The sequence below is a fragment of the Geotrypetes seraphini genome, chromosome 13, assembly GCF_902459505.1.
Source record: "Geotrypetes seraphini chromosome 13, aGeoSer1.1, whole genome shotgun sequence".
Classification (NCBI taxonomy): Eukaryota; Metazoa; Chordata; class Amphibia; order Gymnophiona; family Dermophiidae; genus Geotrypetes; species Geotrypetes seraphini.
In genome coordinates this window covers 66,308,945-66,331,118 of record NC_047096.1, presented here as the reverse complement: position 1 = coordinate 66,331,118, position 22,174 = coordinate 66,308,945, and the positions used below count along the sequence as shown (strand labels likewise).

At 44.1% G+C, this 22,174-nt stretch overlaps 1 protein-coding gene across 3 annotated transcripts in view; it reads left to right on the top strand.

Moving 5' to 3' along the window:
• Positions 1-9,983, top strand: part of TOP2A (DNA topoisomerase II alpha) — a 276,538-nt gene extending 266,555 nt beyond the window's left edge. For all 3 annotated transcript variants that reach the window (XM_033918323.1, XM_033918324.1, XM_033918322.1), the window contains 3 exons: positions 973-1,110; positions 1,723-1,961; positions 7,704-9,983. In XM_033918323.1, the coding sequence (XP_033774214.1) occupies positions 973-1,110; positions 1,723-1,961; positions 7,704-7,853 (527 nt within the window). In that variant the 3' untranslated portion in view covers positions 7,854-9,983. The remainder of the gene's footprint in view (positions 1-972; positions 1,111-1,722; positions 1,962-7,703) is intronic.
• Positions 9,984-22,174: the final 12,191 nt, after the last annotated feature.

The following is a 22,174-nucleotide window of genomic DNA, read 5'->3' as shown; positions in this document are numbered from 1 at the left end:
TGGCTCAAAGTCTCTGATCCACATTTCATCAATAGCAACAATGCAATTCAAGAATGCCTGACCTTCAACATCGAATCTTTGTTTCAGCACGGTTGCATTTTCCAGGCTTCTCTGCTGCTGTTCAGCAGTCAAGAAGTGGGGGACCCATTGGCGCAGAAATTTTTCTCTTTTTTAAAATCATTTGTCAGAATTCAGTATACTGATGTCAGTGGAATCCCTGTGGTTTCAGAAAGTTCCAAGCATGTTGCACAAAGATCTTGTTCAAGAGCATCGGCCACGAGTTTCACACTACATTCATTGGTTGTTGATTTTGGCCTTCCTGGTCTTGCATCATCAACTATGTTCACACGACCACTCTGAAAATGAGTTGCCCACCGAGAAACTACTATGGTCCACTGTTAACTCACCACAAACTTCACATAACGCACTGTGGATTTCTGTTGGTTTTTTGCCACATTGAGTTTCAATCTTAATGTATGACTTCTGATCATCAACAGACACAGTACCTGAGACACCTGCAGCCTTCATTTTCCACACTTTCACAGCTACACTATGTACACTGCAGAGCTCCTAAGCACACGTCCTGCTGCTTCAAGCACTGAAGTGAAAGGGAAACAAGGTTTACTGCAATTGCTTCATTCACTCCCCAATGTTGCCAACCTGTGCACTATTTATGAAATGACCCTTGTATATTTCTTTACTCAATGTAAAAGATATATATGCACTACTGGATGATCTTGGTGAGTTTGTTATAGTTTTCATTTAGTTCCATATATTTATGGAATTTTAAAGACTGACATGCCCCGGCTGAATTAATTGAGATTTAGCATTTATGTTGTGAGCCAAGGCGCAGAGTTACTGTGCAGAGGCATCTGTGAATGGCAAAAAAATCTTTAATATGTGTGTTATGATATTTCAGTGAAAGTCTTTGACTCCCTGCCAGCTTGTTCTTGACTGCTCTTGTTTTCACAGTTGAAATCCAAGACAGCGACAGTGAGAACAGGATGCCTGTTGCACAGCCTTCAGCCTCTGTTGTGCCCAGTAAGAAACTGGCCCCTAAAAAGCATGTGCTTGGCAAGAAAACCACAGCAAATGCCACCAGCAAACAGGGTAAGAATTGGCTCGTCTGTTTTGTGGGTGGAAGGTAATGGTAGATTCGGGACGTAATATCAGTCTAACAGCAGCAAATAACAAACTTGATCAGTGCTTCAGCTTCCTAGGTCAGTGTGATAAACATCTGCAACACCTCATGCAGCTGTTTAACTCTGGGAAGCTGTAGTGAGTATGGGGGGAGAGAAGAGAAGTGATAGAGATGGTTAAATACCTCCCTGGAAGGGGTTCTTTACATGCAAGTAAAAAAGAAAATTTCTTTATGAAGAGTAGTATGTGTGTGGAACAGGCTCCCAGCAGAAGTGATGGAGATGCTCTGAATTTGAGAGGATGGATCAAGCCCATAGGATCTCAAAGGAAGAGGGAAGGGGCGGACTGGATAGGCCCATATTGTCTTCATATGTCATCATTTTCTAATTTTACCAGTTGGGATTCTAGTTATGTATACCTGTGACATTTTTAATAGGAGGGTTTGTGACTGATCTCATGATGTGACTGGAGCAGCATCTTGAGACTTAACTATTGAAAGAGAGAGTTCCTTCTGATGGGATCACAAGAGACAGGAAGGGAGAGTAGCAGAGGTCTTGAGCTGTGAATCTGTTGCTGTTTCAGATAAGCAACAACCTTCCATCATGGAGGCTCTTTCGAAGCCCAAGGCAGCAGTGAAGCCAAGCAAGTCCACTGCCAGCAAGGCTACAGTGCCAAAAGCCAGTTCCATGGAGACTGACGCTGAGGCACTGGGCCCAAAGAAAGCTGCTCCTGCCAAGGTGAAGAAAGTGCGCAAGAGGAAGACCTCAGATTCAGAAAATTCTGACTCAGATTTTGGGTTGAAGAAGACAACAGCCATTAAGGTAAAGGCCTGGCCATTTCATATTGAGGTTCTGATAACTACAGTGGGCTGAGGAGGAGAGGAATTAGTTAATGGTTTTTAATCAAAACCCATTGTCACGTACAGGTGACAGCTATTAATGGTATGTAATGACAAGTACATTTTTAAATTTTATTTTTCTGTTGCACATGCTTTAATATAGATCTAATAATTTAAACTGGACCATTGTTAGCGTGCAGCGTATATTGGTTAATCAATACTCACACAAAAACGAGAGAGTGCAGTGAAGTGGTGTCTACTGTGACTGCTTGGTATTATGGCTTGGAAAAGGCTATTAAAACCATTTTTTTGTTTTCTACACATATCTTTCCTTAAATGTTCAATGATGAAGTTGTTTTCTCATGCATAATATCCAGTTACATGTGAACGTTGTTGCAACGATAATATAAGGTGTCACCTACAGGGTGACATTGATCACGTAAAATCTTCATTTTTATATACTTCACGTTTGAATAGTAATCTTTCTAGTTTTACTTTCTCCTCCTGTACATACATTTATGTATTTAATATTTTTCAGTTTCTTTCAATGAAATCTTAATGTTAAATGTTTTTATTAAAAAATATATATATATCCCAGTGAGAAGTTCTATAATGTTGATATGCTTTACCATCCCTCCAGACCGGCACAGAAACGGATAGGTTTATGCTCCTCTGCCAGCAGGTGGAGACTGAGACACTAACATTTGGCTACAGTACAAGTGGATTGTGCAGTCCCTCTTACAAACAGTCTTTTCTCAGTCTCCAGCAGGTGGAGTGGTAAGATTATGCAGTCTGTGCTGAGGTTTGTTTTGGGCCTTTTGGATCTAGTTAGTGAATTTTTTTCTGGTCCCTTTTGCTGTCTGGATAGAGCTTGGGGGATCCTCTTGTGGGTCCTACCAACCTCAGAGGTGCCACACTCCCTCCCCTCATTTCCTTTTTCTCCCCCGGTTTTCTGTGTTTTGAGGAGCCTCAATTGTACCCCTTGCCACTGATATCAGCACTGACTACAGTTTAGAGCAGGGATGGCCAAAAGGTCGATCGCGATCGACCAGTAGATCGCAAAGGCAACGCGAGTTGCTCGCAGAGCCCATCCCAGGTTCTGCGATAAACTCGCATTGCCTTTGTGTTCTGGCTTGCCTGGAATTTCTTCTCCGACGTCAGAATTAGTTTAAAGTGCCATGTGGAATCTGCTCTAATTGATAGATGATGAGCTGTGAGAAGTTTAAAAAAAATAAATAAAGGCACAAGAAATGGAGCATAAAATGGTACTGAGGCTGCCGTTTTTATACAACGTTGTATGTGAGTTTTTGGCGCATTCAGTATGATCGCTTCGAGAAGCAGCACAAGTGCATTTTTATGTGGGTGCTGAGCAGTGGATGCAGCTGACGAGTGAACAAAATGTTCTGACTGCTTCGAGGGGAACTCGGCTTCGAGTGTCAGCATGTCAGGCTCCCTTCATGTGTTCACTGCGGGAGGTGCTGATGACACCCGGGCCTCACCTACCAACATGCCAGGGTTTGCTCAGCTGCCGGCAGTCCGAAAGATTTGGGCTTATGGACTGCTGGGGATTCCCTTGTCACTAGGGCTGTTAGCGATGTTTCTGTAGCAGCAAGATTGAGTTGGCTTTGGTGCTGCGTTTGATTTCAGATGTCAGTTTAATGACGAAGCTTCCCTCAGTTTTGACGGGAAACACGCCCATTTTGCTCACTGCCTCAGGCGACCTTCCTCTTGTCTTAGAGGTCAGGAATGGATCTTAACTATGTCTTCTGCTCATTCTATGCTTTCTAGAATGCCGCCTGGGTTGTTGAGCCCTGATTTTATGTAAGCCATGTGCAAGGCTTATTTACAGGCGGCTGGGAGTCCTGATTCAGTTCCGGGGGTCATCTGGAGGGTCTTTCCCTTCCACAGTCTCCTGCTAAGGTTACCTCTATTCAGCCATCATCCAAGCGGATGCAGGTATCTTGGGACGAGGATTCTTTTTTGATTGATCCGTTTCCTCCAGATGGGGACTTGTACCTTGGGGAGTATTTTCCAGATCTGTTAGGGGGTCTGATGTTTTGGAGATTTTTTTCTAAGGCGCTGGTTAGCAAGGATGCATATGTTTTGCGCATTTTTCCTTTGGAAGAGTTGCAATTCATTCTTCAGGTGTCTTCAGTTTTTCACTTTGAAGAGGCAGTTAAGGACCCCCTCGTGTGGTGAACCCTCTTCTTAAAGGGATCCAATCAGCATCCCACTTTTTCCCTATACATTAGGATATTCGTGATGTAGTGCATGCTCTGTGGAACATTTTGGGATGTGCTTTTGTGATTAGGGATAGAGATACTTTTATCCAGTGGTGTCTCAGCTATTGTGCGCAGACATACCGTGCCAGTGAAAGGCGGCTCAGCCCTGAAAGATCCTCAGGACCATAAGATGAAAGCTCTACTTAAACACAGTTTTGATAGGGCTGTCCAGGTGGCAAATTTTGGCAGTCTGATGACCAGGGCTTGTGTTCCAGTGGTCTGCGCGAGTTCTTGACAGCAAAGCGGATCCTTAGTGGATCAGGAAGTTCTTAAGATTGAGCTGGGAGCTTCTTTTTTAATTTGTCGAGGGTCCCTAGGCACACAAGTACACTGGGCCCCCTGCCCTGCCCCACCCCACCATGCGCCCTGGCGGAAACAGGAAGTTGCGTCAGAGGGAAGCTTTGGGCAAGTAGCACCGCTTGCACATTTACAGTTCCCGTTGCCTTTCTTACCCGCATTGCCGATCGGGGTGGGGCCCATCGCCGTTTGGAAAAACCAATGTTGATGCCCTCCTTCATCGGGTCCCCCTGACCATTTCGGGTCCTAGGCATGTGCCTACTTGGCCTATTGGTTAATCCCGCCCTGTACAGGGGGGTGGGGGGGCCTCCGGTTGCAGGAGGGAGTGGGCATCCCTCCTGCCTTTTTCTTCGTGGGGAGGGGGTAGGTCTTTCCGGGAAGGAGGGAGTGGGCATCACTCCTGCCATTTTCTTCACTGGGGGGGGTGAGCCTTCATGGCAGGAGGGAATGGGCATCCCTCCTGCCGTTTTCTTCGGGGTGGGAGGGGTCTTTCCTTGCAGGAGGGAATGGGGATCCCTCCTGCCATTTGTTTTAGGTTCAGGTGGGTCACTGTGATTTGGGGGGCATGATTGTCGGGAGTTGTTGGGGAGTGCCATCAGTGGCGATGGGGGATTGTTTTCATTTTTTTTATGGGACAGATATTTTGTGTATGTAATACATGCAAAATATCTGTGCCATTGGGGGAAAAAAAAGCAGTAATCATGTTTTGGGATTTATTTAATATTTTATATTACTTGTACCTCTTTAAATTTCTTTTTTTTTTCCTTTTTTTTCTCTTTTTTTTTTAAATTTTATGTAAACCGGCCAGATATTAGCTTGATAGTCGGTATATTAAAACTCCAATAAACTTGAAACTTGAAAACTTGGTAAAACCCGATGCTAAATAGCCAAGCAATGTAAGTGAATCAATCACTTGGGGTTTTACTAATTTGTATGGTTGGATCGGAAAATGGGCAATCACAGGGAAAAACATGCGATGTGCCTTTTAGCGAATCAGGTTGGTTAGCAGCAATTGGCGCTAAGATGATCGCTGACTTTAGTGAATCTAGCCCAAAATGCAGTTGGATGTTGGAGCTGCCAGTGTCTTTGGTTTTTATCACTGGAGTGTACTGTATGTTTTTTGGGTTTGTTGGGTTTGTTTGTTTTTATTTATGCATTTTAACTTTTTGACAAACAAAAAACAGGAAATAATGCAATACTGGTATTTTCGCAGATACAAAATATATCTTCACAATTTTAACAACAAAATAAGTACCTCAGCTTGTATAGTTAGTCCCCCATAAAGAAGGCGGAGCTGCAAATTGACTAAAATAAACCACTGGTAATTATAAAAAGGGAAAATAAAGATGTGGCTGGCTAGAGCCCAAACATTACTTCATGAGCTATTGTTGAAGTAGCAGATCTCACGTAGTAAATTCGCTTTGCTCTTTAGCAGAGATAAATTTTGACAACTTCTGATAAACCATAACACATTTGCAGGGGTACCTCAAAACGAGCACCCAACTGCATGGCCTGAGGTCTCAAAATGAGAAACTGTTTTCTTCTCTTCTGGGTTGAACGTGAAACGTCAGGATACATTTTAATAACTTTTGACATGAATGGAACATTTTTATATTTAAAGAAAGGTTTAAGCATCCATTCCCTATCTGAATCAATAGCAAACTGTACCATCAGCGTAGCAGTAGTAGTCTGGACTTCGCTATCCAACCTCTCTAGGAAATGAGTTAAATCCAAACTATCAGCAGACAAATTCTGCTGGTTTGGATTTTGTGCTTTAACTCTAGAAGGCAAATAATAAATTTTTGTGAGCGGCGGATAAGAAGACTCAGGCACCTTCAAAATTTCAGTAAGGTATTTTCTGAACATATCCTGTGCAGACATAGTCAGTAACTTTGGAAAATTTATAATACAAAGATTACATCTCTTAGTCGCATTCTCCAGCATTTCTAATTTAAAGTGGAGGTTCCACTGTCCTTAACCCAAGTTAAGGCGTGTGTTTCAACTACTTTTAATCTATTCTCTTGTCCATCTAGTTTATTTTCCACTTTAGATAGTCTATTTTTTATGTCCAAATTTTCTGATACTACTGTTGTGTAGCATGCTGTAAGATGCTGCATCTGGGTCCCCAGAGAGAACTGTAAGTTAGATATTGCTTCCCATAGTGTTTCCAAGCTGAAGACCTCGGGTCTTTGCAAGGGTTTAAGCTCAGTTCCGGGACCCACTGGTAGACTTAAAGTATCTGTGTTCTCAGTAGAAGTACCTTTCAGTTCAGGCAAAACTTTGGGGGTCTGCTTCTTCTCTCTCTCCGAGCGCTTTGGTTGTAAAACTTGCTTCTCGAGCCTCCTTCCAGAGTCAATTCTGGCACTCTGTTGGGCTGGAAAGAGAACGCCCTGGGTCGATTCCACCTCCAAATCTCCCTCTGGCTCCCCCGGGTGGCTCGGAGGACTCCTCTCCTCCGGAGACAAGGTTGTAGCCTCAAAGGAGAGGTCCGACGCTTCAGTCTGAGCGCCTCCCGCTGCCGAGGAACACTCCAGGTCTGGCGTTTGGGTTCTGCGCTCGACGAAGACGTCCATCGGGCCAACTGGAGTACTGGAATGGTCCGAGTAAACCCGGACCTTGGATTTCCTTTTCACCATCAGTGAAAGGTAAGAAAAATAACTCCAGCCACCCGCCGCGTCTGAGTATGAGCTACCATCCACCATCTTGATTAAGCTCCGCCTTCATATTGTATGTTTTGTCATCCAACTAGCCCCTCTTTAATAATTCTAGTAAGGTGGGATCAATAGGGACATGTGGTTGTTATATATTCAGTTTTACATAGAACATTAAAGATGGAATTTCCAAGTCCAATCTTTATCAGTATAGCCTACATTTTGACACAATATGTTATGACTTCACTTTAGACATTTAATTTAACAATGTGTCAGATGTTATCTATTTCAAAGCAAAACTTTTAACTAAATATCTCTCTAAAACGAGAAGCAATGATTTCATTATGCTTTTATAGTAGCATGATTCTGCTATTTTTTGTTCTGTTTCATGACTGTGGATTGATATTTGATATATGTTTGACTTTTAATTTAAAAAAAAATTTTAAATCTTAGTGACTGGTACCTGCTCTAATAGGTCCTGCTTTTCTCCTCCAGAAAACCAAACGGGCAGACGAGAGCTTTCATATCAACCTGGACTCTGAATCTGACTCCGACTCAGGCTTGGCCGTTGCCTCCCGAGCAAAGCCACAGCGCATCAGGAAGCCAATTCAGTACCTGGAAGAATCAGATGATAACTTGTTTTAAATTTGACTACATCTCTTTCCACTTTTTACAAGAGCAGCAGTTGTCTAACTACTTGGAAGCTTCTGTACTCAGTTCATTCATTTCCCACACCAGGAGTCTTAGCACATCACTTTTAATAGTAAAAGACTTTTTATAGTAACAAGAATTTTTAAATATACAATCATTCATTTTCTGTTCCTCTCAGACTGACACAATAATTAGCTCTTGTAACAAAGCTCCTGTAAGTTAAAGTTCCTTAGAGAAATGAGCCTGTTGAGGCACAACATTTGGCCCATAGGATTTTTATATTAGGAATTTCTAAGAGTAGATAGATGAAAAATGTAAGGCACAGAATTTGTTAAAATAAGTTTTTAGCTGGACCAGTGTTTCAGTGGTAGCAGTGTTGTGGAAGTTATCAAAGTTTGATCTCTTCATCCAGCTCCTGCTCCTCAGGTTGGTGAGGCTTAGAGAAATTACAGTCATCGCACCAGTAGCAGGACCTGTTGACCAAGCTTTAAGAAGGTTCTAGAGGAAGTTGTGGTTTCTGGGCAATGGAATGCTGGTTACATTTGGGATTTTATTTTTTGGGGGGGTGGAGGGAAATGGATAAAAATGGTGAGCGGCAACTTGGTGGTAACAAACAGAATCTTAAGATTCTGTAGCCTCAGTGGAAGATCTAGAGAACTAGGTAAGCTCAGACTTGTGTCTTTGAGACATTTGAGAATCCTCATACTACAAGACAGGTCAACTGTTGCTTCCTGCTTGTTTCCTTCTCAGAGCCACATTATGTCTCTTCATACTGTGAAGTCAACTGCAACTGGCTGTCTCCTATCTTTAGAAAATTTACATTGATATGTACCTCTACCTCAGATGTCAGTGTATCCTCTATTCAGAGTTAAAACATTCATGCTTGGAGCAATATGTGTTTGAACCGTCTGGGGTTAGGACACAGATACTGAAAGGTCTCAGTGCTTTTATCATTTACTGTTTTTTTTAGAGAGGGTGGGGGTGATTCTCTTCTTACCTTTCTCTGGTAAGGAGGTTGGGGGGGGGGTTATTTGTCTCCAGAGCCCCTACAGAGTGTAAGCACTTGCTGGAGTAGGGAGGGAAGAGCAGTTTAGGTCATTTGTCCTACACTTGCACGGTCAGTGAGGAGGGAAAACATGTTTGCCTCTCCTTGTTTTTATAGTATGGTACAATATGTTTTTGTTTTACATATATTTCAGGTAGTATTTGGTTCATTGCATGGTGTTCCTGTTGCAAACAGGATTGATGATTGATAGAGAGGACAATTTTGGAGTTGCATCAGGACCTGCATTGATTCACAGCTGATGACTAGTGTTCCAGCTGCTGGTTGTAAAGAAGAAAACTTCTTTTTCTTTATAGCCAAAAAAAAAAAAAAATTATCATAAGCTTTCTTTTCTTGAAGTGCCCATCTGGTAGTGGGTTGCTTTCCCTGAAATGCTCAAGGCTTATTTCTGGTTTAATAGTAGTTCATGATGGGTATTCATGTGCAAAATGAGCTCTTCTCACCCTAAGCCTTCCTCCATGGTCAGATATTATTCCCCCTGGTCTTGGGCCTTGCTCTGTCTCAATCCCTCCCTCTCCCCCCGGGAGTTTCCTGTGACTCCCTTAGCCTCCTACTTTGAGAAAGAAGACCAGAAATACATGTCTTTCTGTGTTACTATGTTAAATGTAACACTATAATTCTACCTCTCCTATAGGTCCATATCTTATTTCTTTTCATTTTTCTGTGTGTTCTTATGTCTCAGCCCAGACTAAGCAGAAAAGTTGCAATGTAGGATGGTGAAAAATAGTTCTGCTACATGTGGCCTAAATAGTCATATTTTTCCCCTATTGGTCTGTCAAGCACATAGTCCTTTCCTGCCCCCATCAGTGGGAATTTTGATCTCAGCTTAAAAGTTCTTTGCCTTCAACCCCCCACTCCCACCCCACGTGCCATGAGATTGCTTCCTTGTATTGAGCACTTCTTAGTCTGCCTCCCAAACTCTGTTGTAAATATGAAGTTGTTTTCCAGACTTTTCATACTTCCTATGCTATCTTTTAACTCTTGTATTTGTAAATATTTGCTCAATAGTTTTACAATGTCTTTCTAACATTTGAATGTCTTGTAATAAATGTTTGCACTGATTTATTGAACAAAGCCTCATCTGTTAGAAACTTTTTGCCAACAGCTTGAATTTTGATATATTGGCTTGTGTGCTGGTTTGAAGAGTGCCGTTGGCCATGGGACTGCCAAACTGCTGAGTTGCCTAGTGTTACAATAAGGAGAAGTTGTAAATCTCTGGTTAAACTAGAATACAGGGAAATATGCTATGAATCACCAACATACCTTAATGCTTGAAGAGAGACTTAAGTCAGCCACCCTTCCAGTAGAAGGTGGGATTGTACATAATGACCTTCAGCACAGGAACAATCATTTAAGGGTGCATCTTTAGACATTCAGGTGACTCTGCAGTAGAGAATGACACAGTGAAAAAATTTGTCCCCGTCCCCGCAACCACCGTCCCTGTCCCCACCCCATCCCTGCGACCACTGCCCCCGCCCTATTCCCGCAACCACTGTCCCTACTCGTTCCCGCGACTACTATCCCCACAGCTTATTCCTTCCTTATAAATCAAAGTTCTGGCTGCTGAAATAGAGAAAGAGATGTTTAGCTGGCAGGGCTTTGTTTATAAATTTTTATCAACACAACTAAATATACTACTTTATCCTAAAACAAAAATGAAAATAAATATAATTTTTTTTTCTACCTTTGTTGTCTGGTTTCTGCTTCCCTCATCTTCTCATTCAAGTCCTTTCATCCAGTCTGTCTTCTCTCTGCATCTTCCATTTGCTCTGTTACTGTGCCTCTCCCTTCCCACCCACCCCAAATTGGTCTGGCACCCATCTTCTTCCCTCCACTTCTCCATAGTCTGGCATCTCTGTCTTCTTTCCTTCCAGCGTCTTCTCCCCATTCTCTGTTCCCCATTTCCCTTCAGCGTCTGTTCCTCTACACTCCCCTTCAGCGTCTGTTCCTTTCCTTTCCACCACCACCCTTCAGCATACCCTTGCATGGTCCAAGTATCTCCCTCCCTCCCTCCCCCTTACCTTTCCGGCGCGTTTTAATTTTACAGACCAACTTACTCAAGCTGCTGGAGTCTGCCTGCAGTCGCGTGCATCTGTGGGCAAAAGCTTCTCCTCTGATGCAACTTCTGGTTGCATCAAAGGAGATGCTTCCACCCACAGATGCAGGAAGAGTCCAGCGGATTGCGCAAGTTGATCTGTAAACTTAAAAACATCGCGAAGGTAAGGGGGAGGGGGGAGGGAGATAGATTTGGTAGGTAGGAAAGAGGGAGGGGGCTGCGCACGATCGGTGACTACGCGCGTTCCCTCAACTGCGGGGACAAAGCCATTCACCGCTCCACAGGGCGGTGGATGGCCTTGTCCCCGTACCTGCTGTGAGCACTTCCCCCCCCCCTTCCCGTGGATAACAGCCACCGTGTCATTCTCTACTCTGCAGCTCCCTTGCGATGAGACTGTGTTTGAAGTGGTATCAGAAATCCTCATCTCAAAAAGAGCTGCATTCTAGAGAATAACACAGGGACAAATTTATCACCGTCCTGTTCTGTGAGTTTTGTCGCTGTCCCTGCCCCATTCCTGCAAGCTCTGCCTTAACCACACAAGCCTCGACACTTATGATTTTAAAGTGTTTGAGTCTTGTGCAGATGAGGATGGAGCTTGCAGGAATGCGGCAGGGACAAGAAAATAATTCACGGGGACGGGAAAATGAGTTCCCGCGGGGACAGGGAAAAATTTGTCTCCGTATCATTCTCTACTGCATTCAGCTTAGTTAGAAGTCAGTCTGGCCTATTTGGTAGATGCAATCTTACAATCTGCACTTAATGACCTGGAGATAACTTTGGTTACATAACTGGGCTGCAGGTGCAGCCTTGAAATCACACCTTGTGAAATGTCCTTTTGAGACAGATGGCTGTTGGCAAGGATCTCAGTAATCTTGTCAAAACTAAGTGCTGAGACTTAGTCTTGCCCACCCCTATAAACCGAAATCTTCTGCACATGGCCTAACTTTTCTCTTCCCTACAACATCCACATAGTCCAGTGTATTGCAAACTGTGTGCTTTTTGAGATTTTAAGTGTGCTGCGGTTCACTGGGCAGGAAGAGAGTCTCTGGCGCATGTGTCAGCTGACATCTACCATTGCATATCTGCCTTCCTCATCTCCATACCCCTAGACCAGCAATGGCAGCTCTGTGGCTAAGCAGTAGTCTAGCCACGGTTTCTTCAGGCAGCCTCGGGGCCTTTGCTAGACTGGCCCGCATCGCATCATCGAAGCGGGCTGGCCTAGTAAAGGCCCCAAGGCTGCCTGATGAAACCGCTAGTAGCAGCTGTGTGCTGAAGTTAAAAGCACAGAGTGAGCTGCCGACAGGAGAGGTCTTGCTGGACAGGGAAGAAAGAAGAGGTAATGCTGAACATGGGGAGCAGGGAAGGGAGAAGAGTGCTGTTGGACCTGGCAGAAAGGGAGGGAAAGAAAAGGTACTACACACTGGAGGGGAGGGTAAGATGGTGCATGGGGAGAGAGCATGTTGGGTTGGGGGAAGAGGCAAGGACAGAGAGAAAGCGTGCAGGAGGCAGAAAGTGTTGGACTCATGGAGAGGGTGAGTGGATGGGGAGGACATAAAGGAGGGAGGGAGAAATGTTACACTCTGGGGAAGGGGGAGAGGGCAGAGAGTGAAAAGATGGACTCATGAAGGGAGAAAGAGAGAGAAAGATGGTAGTTGAGGGAGGGAAGGAGGACGAGGAGAAGCATGCAGGAGGAAGAGAGAAAAAAATGTTGGACTGGGAGGTGGGCCAGAAAGGAAGAAGGCAAGGGAGATAAACTGTAGGTGGCAGGAAGGGAAGGGAGATGGACTGCAGGTGGCAGAAAGGAAGGGAAAGAGAAATTTTACACGGGGGGAGGGAGGAGAGATTACTAAAGGAAGGGAGAGATACCAGACCATGGAGGGGGAGTCTGGTAGCACTATAGAAATAATAGTAGTGGTAATAGAGAGAGACGCCAGATTATGGGAAGGAGAGAGATACCAGATTATGGGAAGGGGGAAAGGAAGGAGAGAAATGTCGGACCACTGGGAAGGAAGGAGAGAGATGTCAGACCATGGAAATAGGGAGGGAAGGTAAGACATGGAAATATTGAATGTTAAAGTTAATGCCAAAGATGGATGCAAGGCAAATCGTGAAGACAGAGAGAAAAACAGTCAATGGATAAGAAGGCCCTGGAAACAGTTAAAAGCACAGAAAATTAGTCACCAGACAACAAATGTAGGGAAAATAATTTTATTTTCAATATAGTGATTGAAATGTGTCAGTTTTGAGAATTTATATCTGCTGTGTATATTGTGTGTATATGAAAAATGAATGGAAAAAAAATTGCATTACAATTTAATTGGTAGTAAAGGGGGTGGGATCTGGGGAAGAGCTTGGGTGGTTCTAGGGTAGAGTTTAGGAGGTCTGTGGTTGGGGGTACTCGGTTGATATTTGTTAGACTTCCCTGCTGTCATTTCAGGGCCTATCTGGAGGGCCTCTGTATATGCATGAATGTCAGTGTGATGATGTCATCATGGCGATGTCTGCGCTCTTCTGGGTTCCTCGAGCAATGGCCACTACCTTTAGTGTGCCCTGGCTTGAGAAAGTTTGAAAGACACTGACATAGTCACACCTTCCCTCTGATTTGGGGAACAGAACTGTGCAGTTCACACTCTGCATCCAGACTCTGCTGTCTCATCTATCTGCCATGTGTGTTTCTGGCTTATGAGCAACCACCAGTATGACAAAGCCCTTGTCTACTCTTGTTTTTTATCCACTACACCTCTCTGGTCTTGCCATGCCTTCCCTAGGTTGTGACCTTTGAGTGGTTTCCAGTACTGCCTCAGCAAAGAAGTCAGTGACCTCTCTTCCAGCCTGCTGAAACCAGTACTGCTTGCACATGCTCAGTTCATGTATGAACTAAGCATGTGTGAGAAGTACTGGCATAGGCAGCTGCGAGGGAAAGGGATTGGTTCTTGTATACTACCTTTCGTAGCTTTTACAACCACACTCAAAATGATTTACATACAGGTACCTCAAGCATTTTCCCTATCTGACCCAGTGGGCTCACAATCTTATCTAATGTAGTTGGGGCAGTGGAAGATTAAGTGACTTGCCCAGGGTCTTAGGGAGCAGCTTGGGGTTTGAACCTACAACTTCAGGGTCCTGAGGCTCTAGCTCTAACCACTACACCACACCCTTCTCACTACTGAGGAGAATGTGGCATAAAATGCCACTGAGAAGAAGCCACTGCCTTCTTTGCTGAGGCAGTATCTGGACCACTTGAATATCCTGCCCAGCAACACTAAAATTACTCAGTATTAATGGGAAAGGAGGGGTAGAGAGAAAAAGCATTGCCCACCCTTGGTAGCTCCTTGCCCCCCCCCCCCCCCAAACAACAAAATAGTAACTCCTGTCTGCACCTCTGCCAGGTATTCTGCTACCTTGACCACCCATGGTCTAGATTTTTTTTCCTGGAGTAACAGTGACTGCTGTTAAGTATCAAAGAAAAATCACCAGTGATTAAACAAAGAAGTTGTAAGGTATATATATCTTGCTGTGCATTTTACAATAAGAATACCAGTAGTAACAGATGTAATGCTGTACTTTGAACCTTGAATAGTGAGCATTTGTTAAAATCTGCCTTAAAATGTCTGCAAGAAGAATGCATTATAATGCAGGAATAAAATGAAAGGTCATTTTAAATGCTGACTAGAATGGGAATGGCTGTAGAGAAAAAAAATGATATTAGTGAAGCAAATATCTGCCAACAGTGAAAATGTCAAAATTTAATTTTTGCATATAAAGCTCCAACAAAGTTCCTTATCCTAGGACAAGCAGGCAACATATCGTGGTACCTCAGTTTGTTTTCCATGGAGCGAAGTCTGTTTTTGACTGAACTCTGTTCAGCCCACGTTGCCTTCCTGCTTCGTGTTTTTTTCACTAGTTTTACTTTTGTTTGTATAGTTAAAAAAAATAATAAAATATTTTTCTTTTGCTCACCCTCTGGCTTTGGCCTCAAGGTTCTTTCCCTGGCGGGACTTTATTCAACCATTGAGTTCAGTCTCACCAATGAGATTTTTTCCATGTCAAAACCTATGACAGGGTTTAAAAAGTGCTGCAAGTGCCAAAGGCTTATTTCCATAACCAACCCACATAATTGGTGTCTTCAATGTTTGGGCCCTGATCACCAAATTGAATCGTGTGTTAAGTGTTCCACCTTGCAAAAGCATTCCATTAAAGCCCATGGTATCCAACAGGAAAAACTGCTAAGTTCCACTATTAACATTGGGAAAACTTTGGAACCGTCGCCTTTAAAAACTCCTGCATCAGGGAATCTAGTCTCTGGACCATCCTCTTCCCTGCAAGCGTCACATGTCTCTACAGCATCAAATCTATGGATGTAGACCACACATTGACGTCATTGATCTAAGGATCTGCAGGTTGTCTCTGCTCCTAGGTGTGCATCCTTGTCGAGGTCACCCTCTACGAGACAACCTGCTGAATCGATAGTACTAGCTGGTGAGCCATCAGTATTGTTGCATGCTGCTTAGCAGGCATCACGGGCCTCAGCAGCATCGAGTCTCTTGATGTAAGTCAAAAAATGTCATCATTGTTCTTCTGAGCTGCAGGTTTTCTCTCATATGGGGTGCGTCTTCTGCCAGGTCACCAATACCGAAGCAACCTGCAGTACCAGCTGTTGAGCAATCGCTACTGGTTACTCTTTTTGAGAGAAGCTTGCTTAATTCTTTCACAGGGAGATTGCCACTGTTTTTAGGTCGCATTGTATTTGTCTCCTACACTCAACTCCCTTGGTAGTGGCCCAACCTGATCATACCACCACGAGGCATCAAGGTACCAATACCACCGATCCATTGGAGCATCAAAATACTGCTCATGGATATTCTGTGAGGTGTCATGGTTCTATGTCTCGACATCGATCATCTTCCAGGCATGTTTCTTCACATTGAAGTTCTACTTCTCAACAATGCTCCCTTTTGAGACTTAGAGCTGCTACTTCAATCCATTAGTCAGTCCTCTTCTTCTGTGAGGCGTTCCAGACCAAGACATCGGAGTTCCTTTTTTACTTGACCTCCTCTTTCAAAGAGGCATCAGGAATTTCATTGACCCACTTCCGCCTCTTCATCAGACCGGTACAAAAAACGTTGCAGGACCTCTTCTAGATGTTTTCCCCCAGAAGTGTTCTCAGACTCGAAGTCTGATTTGGAGTGTGGTTTTTTCCTTTCTGAACCTGAGTCTGTTGGTGCAGCTATCCCCAAAAGATCTTCTGAAAAATTATTCTTTGCCACTTATATCAACCAATTATGCAAAGATTTGTCTCAGTGGAGGCTGATGCCTCATTTAATGCTGAATTCCACAATATATTGAACTTTTGTGGACCTTTCAAAAGATCTCTTCAAATTGCCATTGCATGAACTGTTTAAACAAATCCTTTTCAGAAATTGGAAGATGCCTTTAATTAACTGCCAAGGCTGATCTGGGGACGATGAATTCACTTTACAGACTTCTCTCTACTCCAGGATTTGATAGTCCACAACTGCCTCATCATTATTAGTAGAATCAACCATTTAAAAATATTTTCCTACCAGAGTTCATGCCTCATTGCCTCCGGGACACGAAGACTATACTATGGACAAGTTTGGCTGTCGTTGTTATCAAATCTCTATGCTGTTGAGCAGAATCCTTAATTACACTTTCTCTATGTCTTTGTATCTTCAAGAAAGACGCAAAGGAGTAGCATATAAACTACACCCATTCAGTGCCTCACTTAAAATTTCTCAGCCCAGTTCTCAGCGGCACCACCATGGACTCTATTAATTCGCACTGTCCAAGGCTTTAAGTGTCACTTCGTCATTGGATCAATATTTTAGCTTTTTCTTATATCTTATTAATTATTAAGGTATGTACTAAAAAAGTACTTAGCCGTATGGTCTGGTCTCAGGGAAATTTATGCCAACATATTTCACACATTGGTTTTTTTTCAAGGCTTACATCCCTAGAAAAAGAAATACATTGGCTTATTCTCAAGTCTAAATCTCAAACTACAGCCTCAGCACCCTGAGGTTGTAGATTCAAACCCATGCTGCTCCTTGTGACACTGGGCAAGTCACTTAATCCCCCATTGCCCCAGGTACGTTAGCTAGATTGTGAGCCTGCCGGGACAGACAGGGAAAACTGCTTGAGTACCTGAATAAATGCATGTAAACTGTTCTGAGCTCCCCTGGGAGAACGGTATAGAAAATTGAATAAATAAATAAATATTCCAGCTAAGACTTTCAAAACCTCCCCGTACTTATCCACTTATATTCTCTAACCCAGTGATTCCCAACCCTGTCCTGGAGGAACACCAGGCCAATCGGGTTTTCAGGCTAGCCCTAATGAATATGCATGAGAGAGATTTGCATATGATGGAAGTGATAGGCATGCAAATTTGCTTCATGCATATTCATTAGGGCTAGCCTGAAAACCCAATTGGCCTGGTATTCCTCCAGGACAGGGTTGGGAACCACTGCTCTAACCATAACTCCTTACCTAAACGCTTTAAGCCAGTTCCCTAGACCAGTGGTTCCCAACCCTGTCCTGGAGGAACACCAGGCCAATTGGGTTTTCAGGCTAGCCCTAATGAATATGCATGAAGCAAATTTGCATGCCTATCACTTCCATCATATGCAAATCTCTCTCATGCATATTCATTAGGGCTAGCCTGAAAACCCGATTGGCCTGGTGTTCCTCCAGGACAGGGTTGGGAATCACTGCCCTAGACCACAGCGTCCATCAAAGAGAGCAGTGGCGTTTTCTAAATGATTTAAATATCCGTGTGAGCCCATCAGCTGGTGACCACGTGCTACTATATGTCACCGGCAGTTCAGGGCCGCGATGGAACAATCCATTGTCTATTACTTAAACCAAGCTATACTGCTGTCCTTAGGATACCCATGACAAGGAAGGGACCCCCTTTACAGAAACCCCTAGACCACTCTAATTCTGTATTTAATTCACTAGGAGTTACTGTATTTAAATAGTAGATCCATTTTTGTTCCAAATAATTAAGTTTTTCTTCCCAGTTGCCTCCCACCCCTACTGAAGCAGGCTCTAGATTTTTTCATTCAATGGATCAATATCTTTTGTTTCATGAGTAAATCAAGGAAAAATTTTGTTGTTTACCTGCAATTACATTACTTTTCCAGAGATTAAAAAAAGATTTGATGTTGATATGTGAATATTTCTTTAAAAAGAACTGAATATTTCATGGAATGTCCTATATTCCACTTATAGCCTAAGTAATTTACATTCAGATACTGGACCATTTTTCCCTATCTAATGTACCTGGGGTAATGGGGGATTAAGTGACTTGCCTAGCGTCACAAGGATCAGCATGGGATTTGAACTTACAAGTTCAGGGTGCTGATGCTGTAGCGCTAGCCACCTCCACCCCCAGTGTTTATAATAGTTAATCTAAATGATATGTAGCACCCTATGGAGAGAGTTTGTGTGGCATACCAACAAATTAACACTCCACTGCCGCCACCCCCCTCTCCCCCCCCCCCAATCCTATATTTCTTTAGCACTCTCCAGACCAGTAGAAGGTAATCTTTACGAACTGGTATATATCCAATCATGACCAGCAGGTGGAGACTGAAAACAAATCTGTGGAATAGTATATAATATATTCCCTTCTCTATTCTCATCAGTCTGTCTTCTTTCAGTCTCCAGCAGGTGTTGAGTGATCTGTACCTATCTCCCTTGGTAGGGCTGTTGGAATTTGTTTAGGGGGTTTCTATGGCCCTTTTCTGCCTGTTAGGAGGATTAAAAGATAGATGGAAAGTTGAAGAGGTAGTTTGAAAAATTGATTGGTTAGTTGTGTGTGACTATTGGTCTTATTCCACCCTGTGTAAGTTTAGCCCTGACCTTGGCGGTTTTCCTGAGCCCTTAAAGTTGCAGATTTGGTCCTGTTAGAGGCCCTTCGCAAAGGCGCTCTCGCCGCGCGCTGAACGGCTGGGCGCCGTTGGCTCCTCCCCTTTTATGGGAGGGAGCGGCTGGTGACGTCGGGGGTAGGCGGAGCTATCTCTCGCCTCTTCCCCTGGACTCTGCTCTGCCCGTTCCGCCTCTGCTCCTCTCCTCTCCGTTCTCAGCAATCTCTCTTTGCACGCTCTGCTCTGCTTTCTCTGCTTCTCCACTCTGCTCCTGTCTCCGATCTCTCTCTCTCTGCCTCGTGCTTGGCTCAGCCCTCCCAGCTATCTGCTACAAGCCCTTCAGCACTTGCTAGATCTCAAAGTGGTTGTCCATTGTCCCCTCAGGAGTGCGGCACCGGCTGGTACGCCATTTCCTTTGTGGGGCCCTAAAAAGAAATGGCCCATCCTCAATTTAAACAAGGGTCAACAGGACTCAGAATTCCATTTTTTTCGCATGGACACACTGCAGTCTGTCCTTTTGAAGGTTCAGCCGGGGGAGTTCCTGACTTCTCTCACTCAGGAAGGCCTACTTGCCTGTTTCCATTCGGGCCTCTCATCAGCTCTTTCTTCGCTTTGTGATATTGGGTCAGCACTATAAGTCTGTGCGCTTCCTTTGGGCCTGGCCACGACTCCCCGGACATTCACCAAGGTGATGGTGGTCGTTGCGACGACATTGCAGTCGGAGGGCATTCTGGTGCACTCCTACTTGGATATCTGGTTGATTCGGGCGAAGTCGTTGCAGGAGAGCACCCGGGTTACGGCTCGGGTGTTGAAGTTTCTCCGGTCGCTGGGCTGGGTGGTCAACCTTTCCAAGAGTCGGTTGGTCCCAGCTCAGAGTCTGGAGTACCTTGGGGTAGATCTTCCTTCCAGCTGCTGTAAGAAGATAATTTAGATTCGCGGCTACAGGGCAGGGAGGATTGTCGGACCGGGGCTGTTGTCGGTCGGTCGGGGAAGTGCCACAAAAGTAAGGGGACCTGGCCGGCTGTGCTGCAACCGGGGCGGGGTGTGGCGGGGGGACCGCCCCCCTCCCTTGGTAGCCACTCAAACCGCGAGGCTACTCTCCTCCTTACCTGCACTGCCTGCAGCACAGAGCCAAACGGAAGTCTTCCCGACGTCAGCGCTGACGTCGGAGGGAGGGAGGGCTTTGTTTAAGCGCTGACGTCGGGAAGACTTCCGTTCGGCTCTGTGCTGCAAGCAGAGAAGGTAGGGAGAAGAGCCGCGCGACAGTACATCCAGCACCGCAGGAACCCCGTGACCCTCGGAGGCGTCCCCACGGGATCCCCGTGACCCAAAGGGGGAACCCGCGGGATGCCCGTCGTCCCCGTTCCCATGCAGCTCTCTAGTTCGGAGTATTGTTTATTTCTGTTTCCAGTTCCTAGTTCTGCTTGGCTACTCGGCAGACTGATGAGAATAGAGAAGGGAATATATTATATACTATTCCACAGCTTGTTTTTAGTCTCCACCTGCTGGTCATGATTGGATATATACCCGTTCGTAAAGATTAACCTCTACTGGTCTGGAGAAGCTAAAAGAAAGTAAATTAGCAGGTAAGAACCTAATTTCTCCATCCTTTATGTAAGCTCAAGCTCTGCCTTAACTGCCCAAGCCTCCAACACATGATTTTAAAGTGTTTAAGACTTGTGCAGATGAGGACAGAGCTTGCAGGAATGGGACAGGAACAGAACGGGATGCGAAAATGAGTTCCTGTGGGGCCGGGGAACAATTTGTGCCTGTGTCATTCTCTAGTCTAGTTCATAGCAGAATGCTCTAATTGATGTAGAATCCCAATGAGGCTTTGACATAGTTCAAGTCCTCCACATCATGCTGAATACTGACCCATAGGAAACAAAGATGAGAGAGAGACGATAAACCCCCTTCTTAGAGACTCCCCACTTTCCACATTTGAAGCACTTTGTGAGGATAATTCTATATTTATTTCTAAGTATTTGATGTGTTTAAAATCCTAACTCAGGTTCTATTAGCACTAATTATTCTGCATTTACTGAGGCAAATAGTCTGAGTAGCGCACTGGAATTTCCATCCAAAGGTTTGCTCCTGCTCTGAGTTGTGTTGCTCGGCGCTTTTAATCAGTGCTCCTGAAGTGATTATTGGAAGGGAGTCAAATGCGGAAAGAGCTGTCAGATTTTTCATTGTCTGGGAAGGGTTGCGGGCTCTGCTCAACATCACTGTCACTTGGCAGCAGTCTATTTTGGGTTCTCAGTGCTACAGACACAGACTGTGTGTTTTACATGGACTCCAGCCTCTGCTACTTGCAACCGCAAACAGATTTTTACAGCTGCAGAGCAGAGATGGCTCCACCGTGAGTTGCATCCTACTTCACTGGCAGTAAAGGAGCAGAGCTGTGCGGCCTGGCTTCCTGAACAGAAACGGCTAGGTAAAGGTGGGGCCAGAGATAATAATAATTTTATTTCTTATATACCGCTATACCATAAGTTCAAAGCGGTTTACAACAAGATTCACGCAATGACAGTATGCGATGATTACAAGAAACATATATTTACAAAATCAGGGGCGGGAAACTACGAGGTGACACCAGGAAATTCTTTTTCACTGAAAGAGTGGTTGATCGCTGGAATAGTCTTCCACGACAGGTGATTGAGGCCAGCAGCGTGCCTGATTTTAAGGCCAAATGGGATCGGCACATGGGATCTATTCACAGGGCAAAGGGAAGGGAAGGGACATTAAGGTGGGCAGACTAGATGGGCCGTCTATTTCTATGTTTCTATGTAAGATACATAAGTTCAGAGCGGTGAGACAGAATAGCTTCTTGATTTAAAAAAAAAAAAAAAATGGGTAGGACAAGAAGAGACTTCAGCAGAGGATGAATATTTCCCAGTAGGTTTTGCTTGCTTAATTTCCGTTTATTGTAGGGCATATAGATCCAGCTCTGGTCAGTTCTTTAGGGGCCATACTAAATGGAAAAATGTTTTATTAAAAACTTTATATATGGCTTATATAACCAAAAACGGATCCAAGCGGTTGACAATATATAATTCAAAACACTTTTGGAAAGAACTCCATTCAATATTCTGTAACATTCAAATTATCAATAATCAAACTACCTAATTGCTACAAACTGAAAATTTTATTAAAATAAATAGCTGAACCAGTACAGATTGGAGACCCAAACTCGTTTCTTCGATTTAAAAAAGCCAATGAAAAAAAAAAAAAAAAGTGCTTTTAAATGTCTTTTAAAAAATCAATAGACGGGCCCTGCTTTGCACGTGAGGAAGGAGATGGAGCC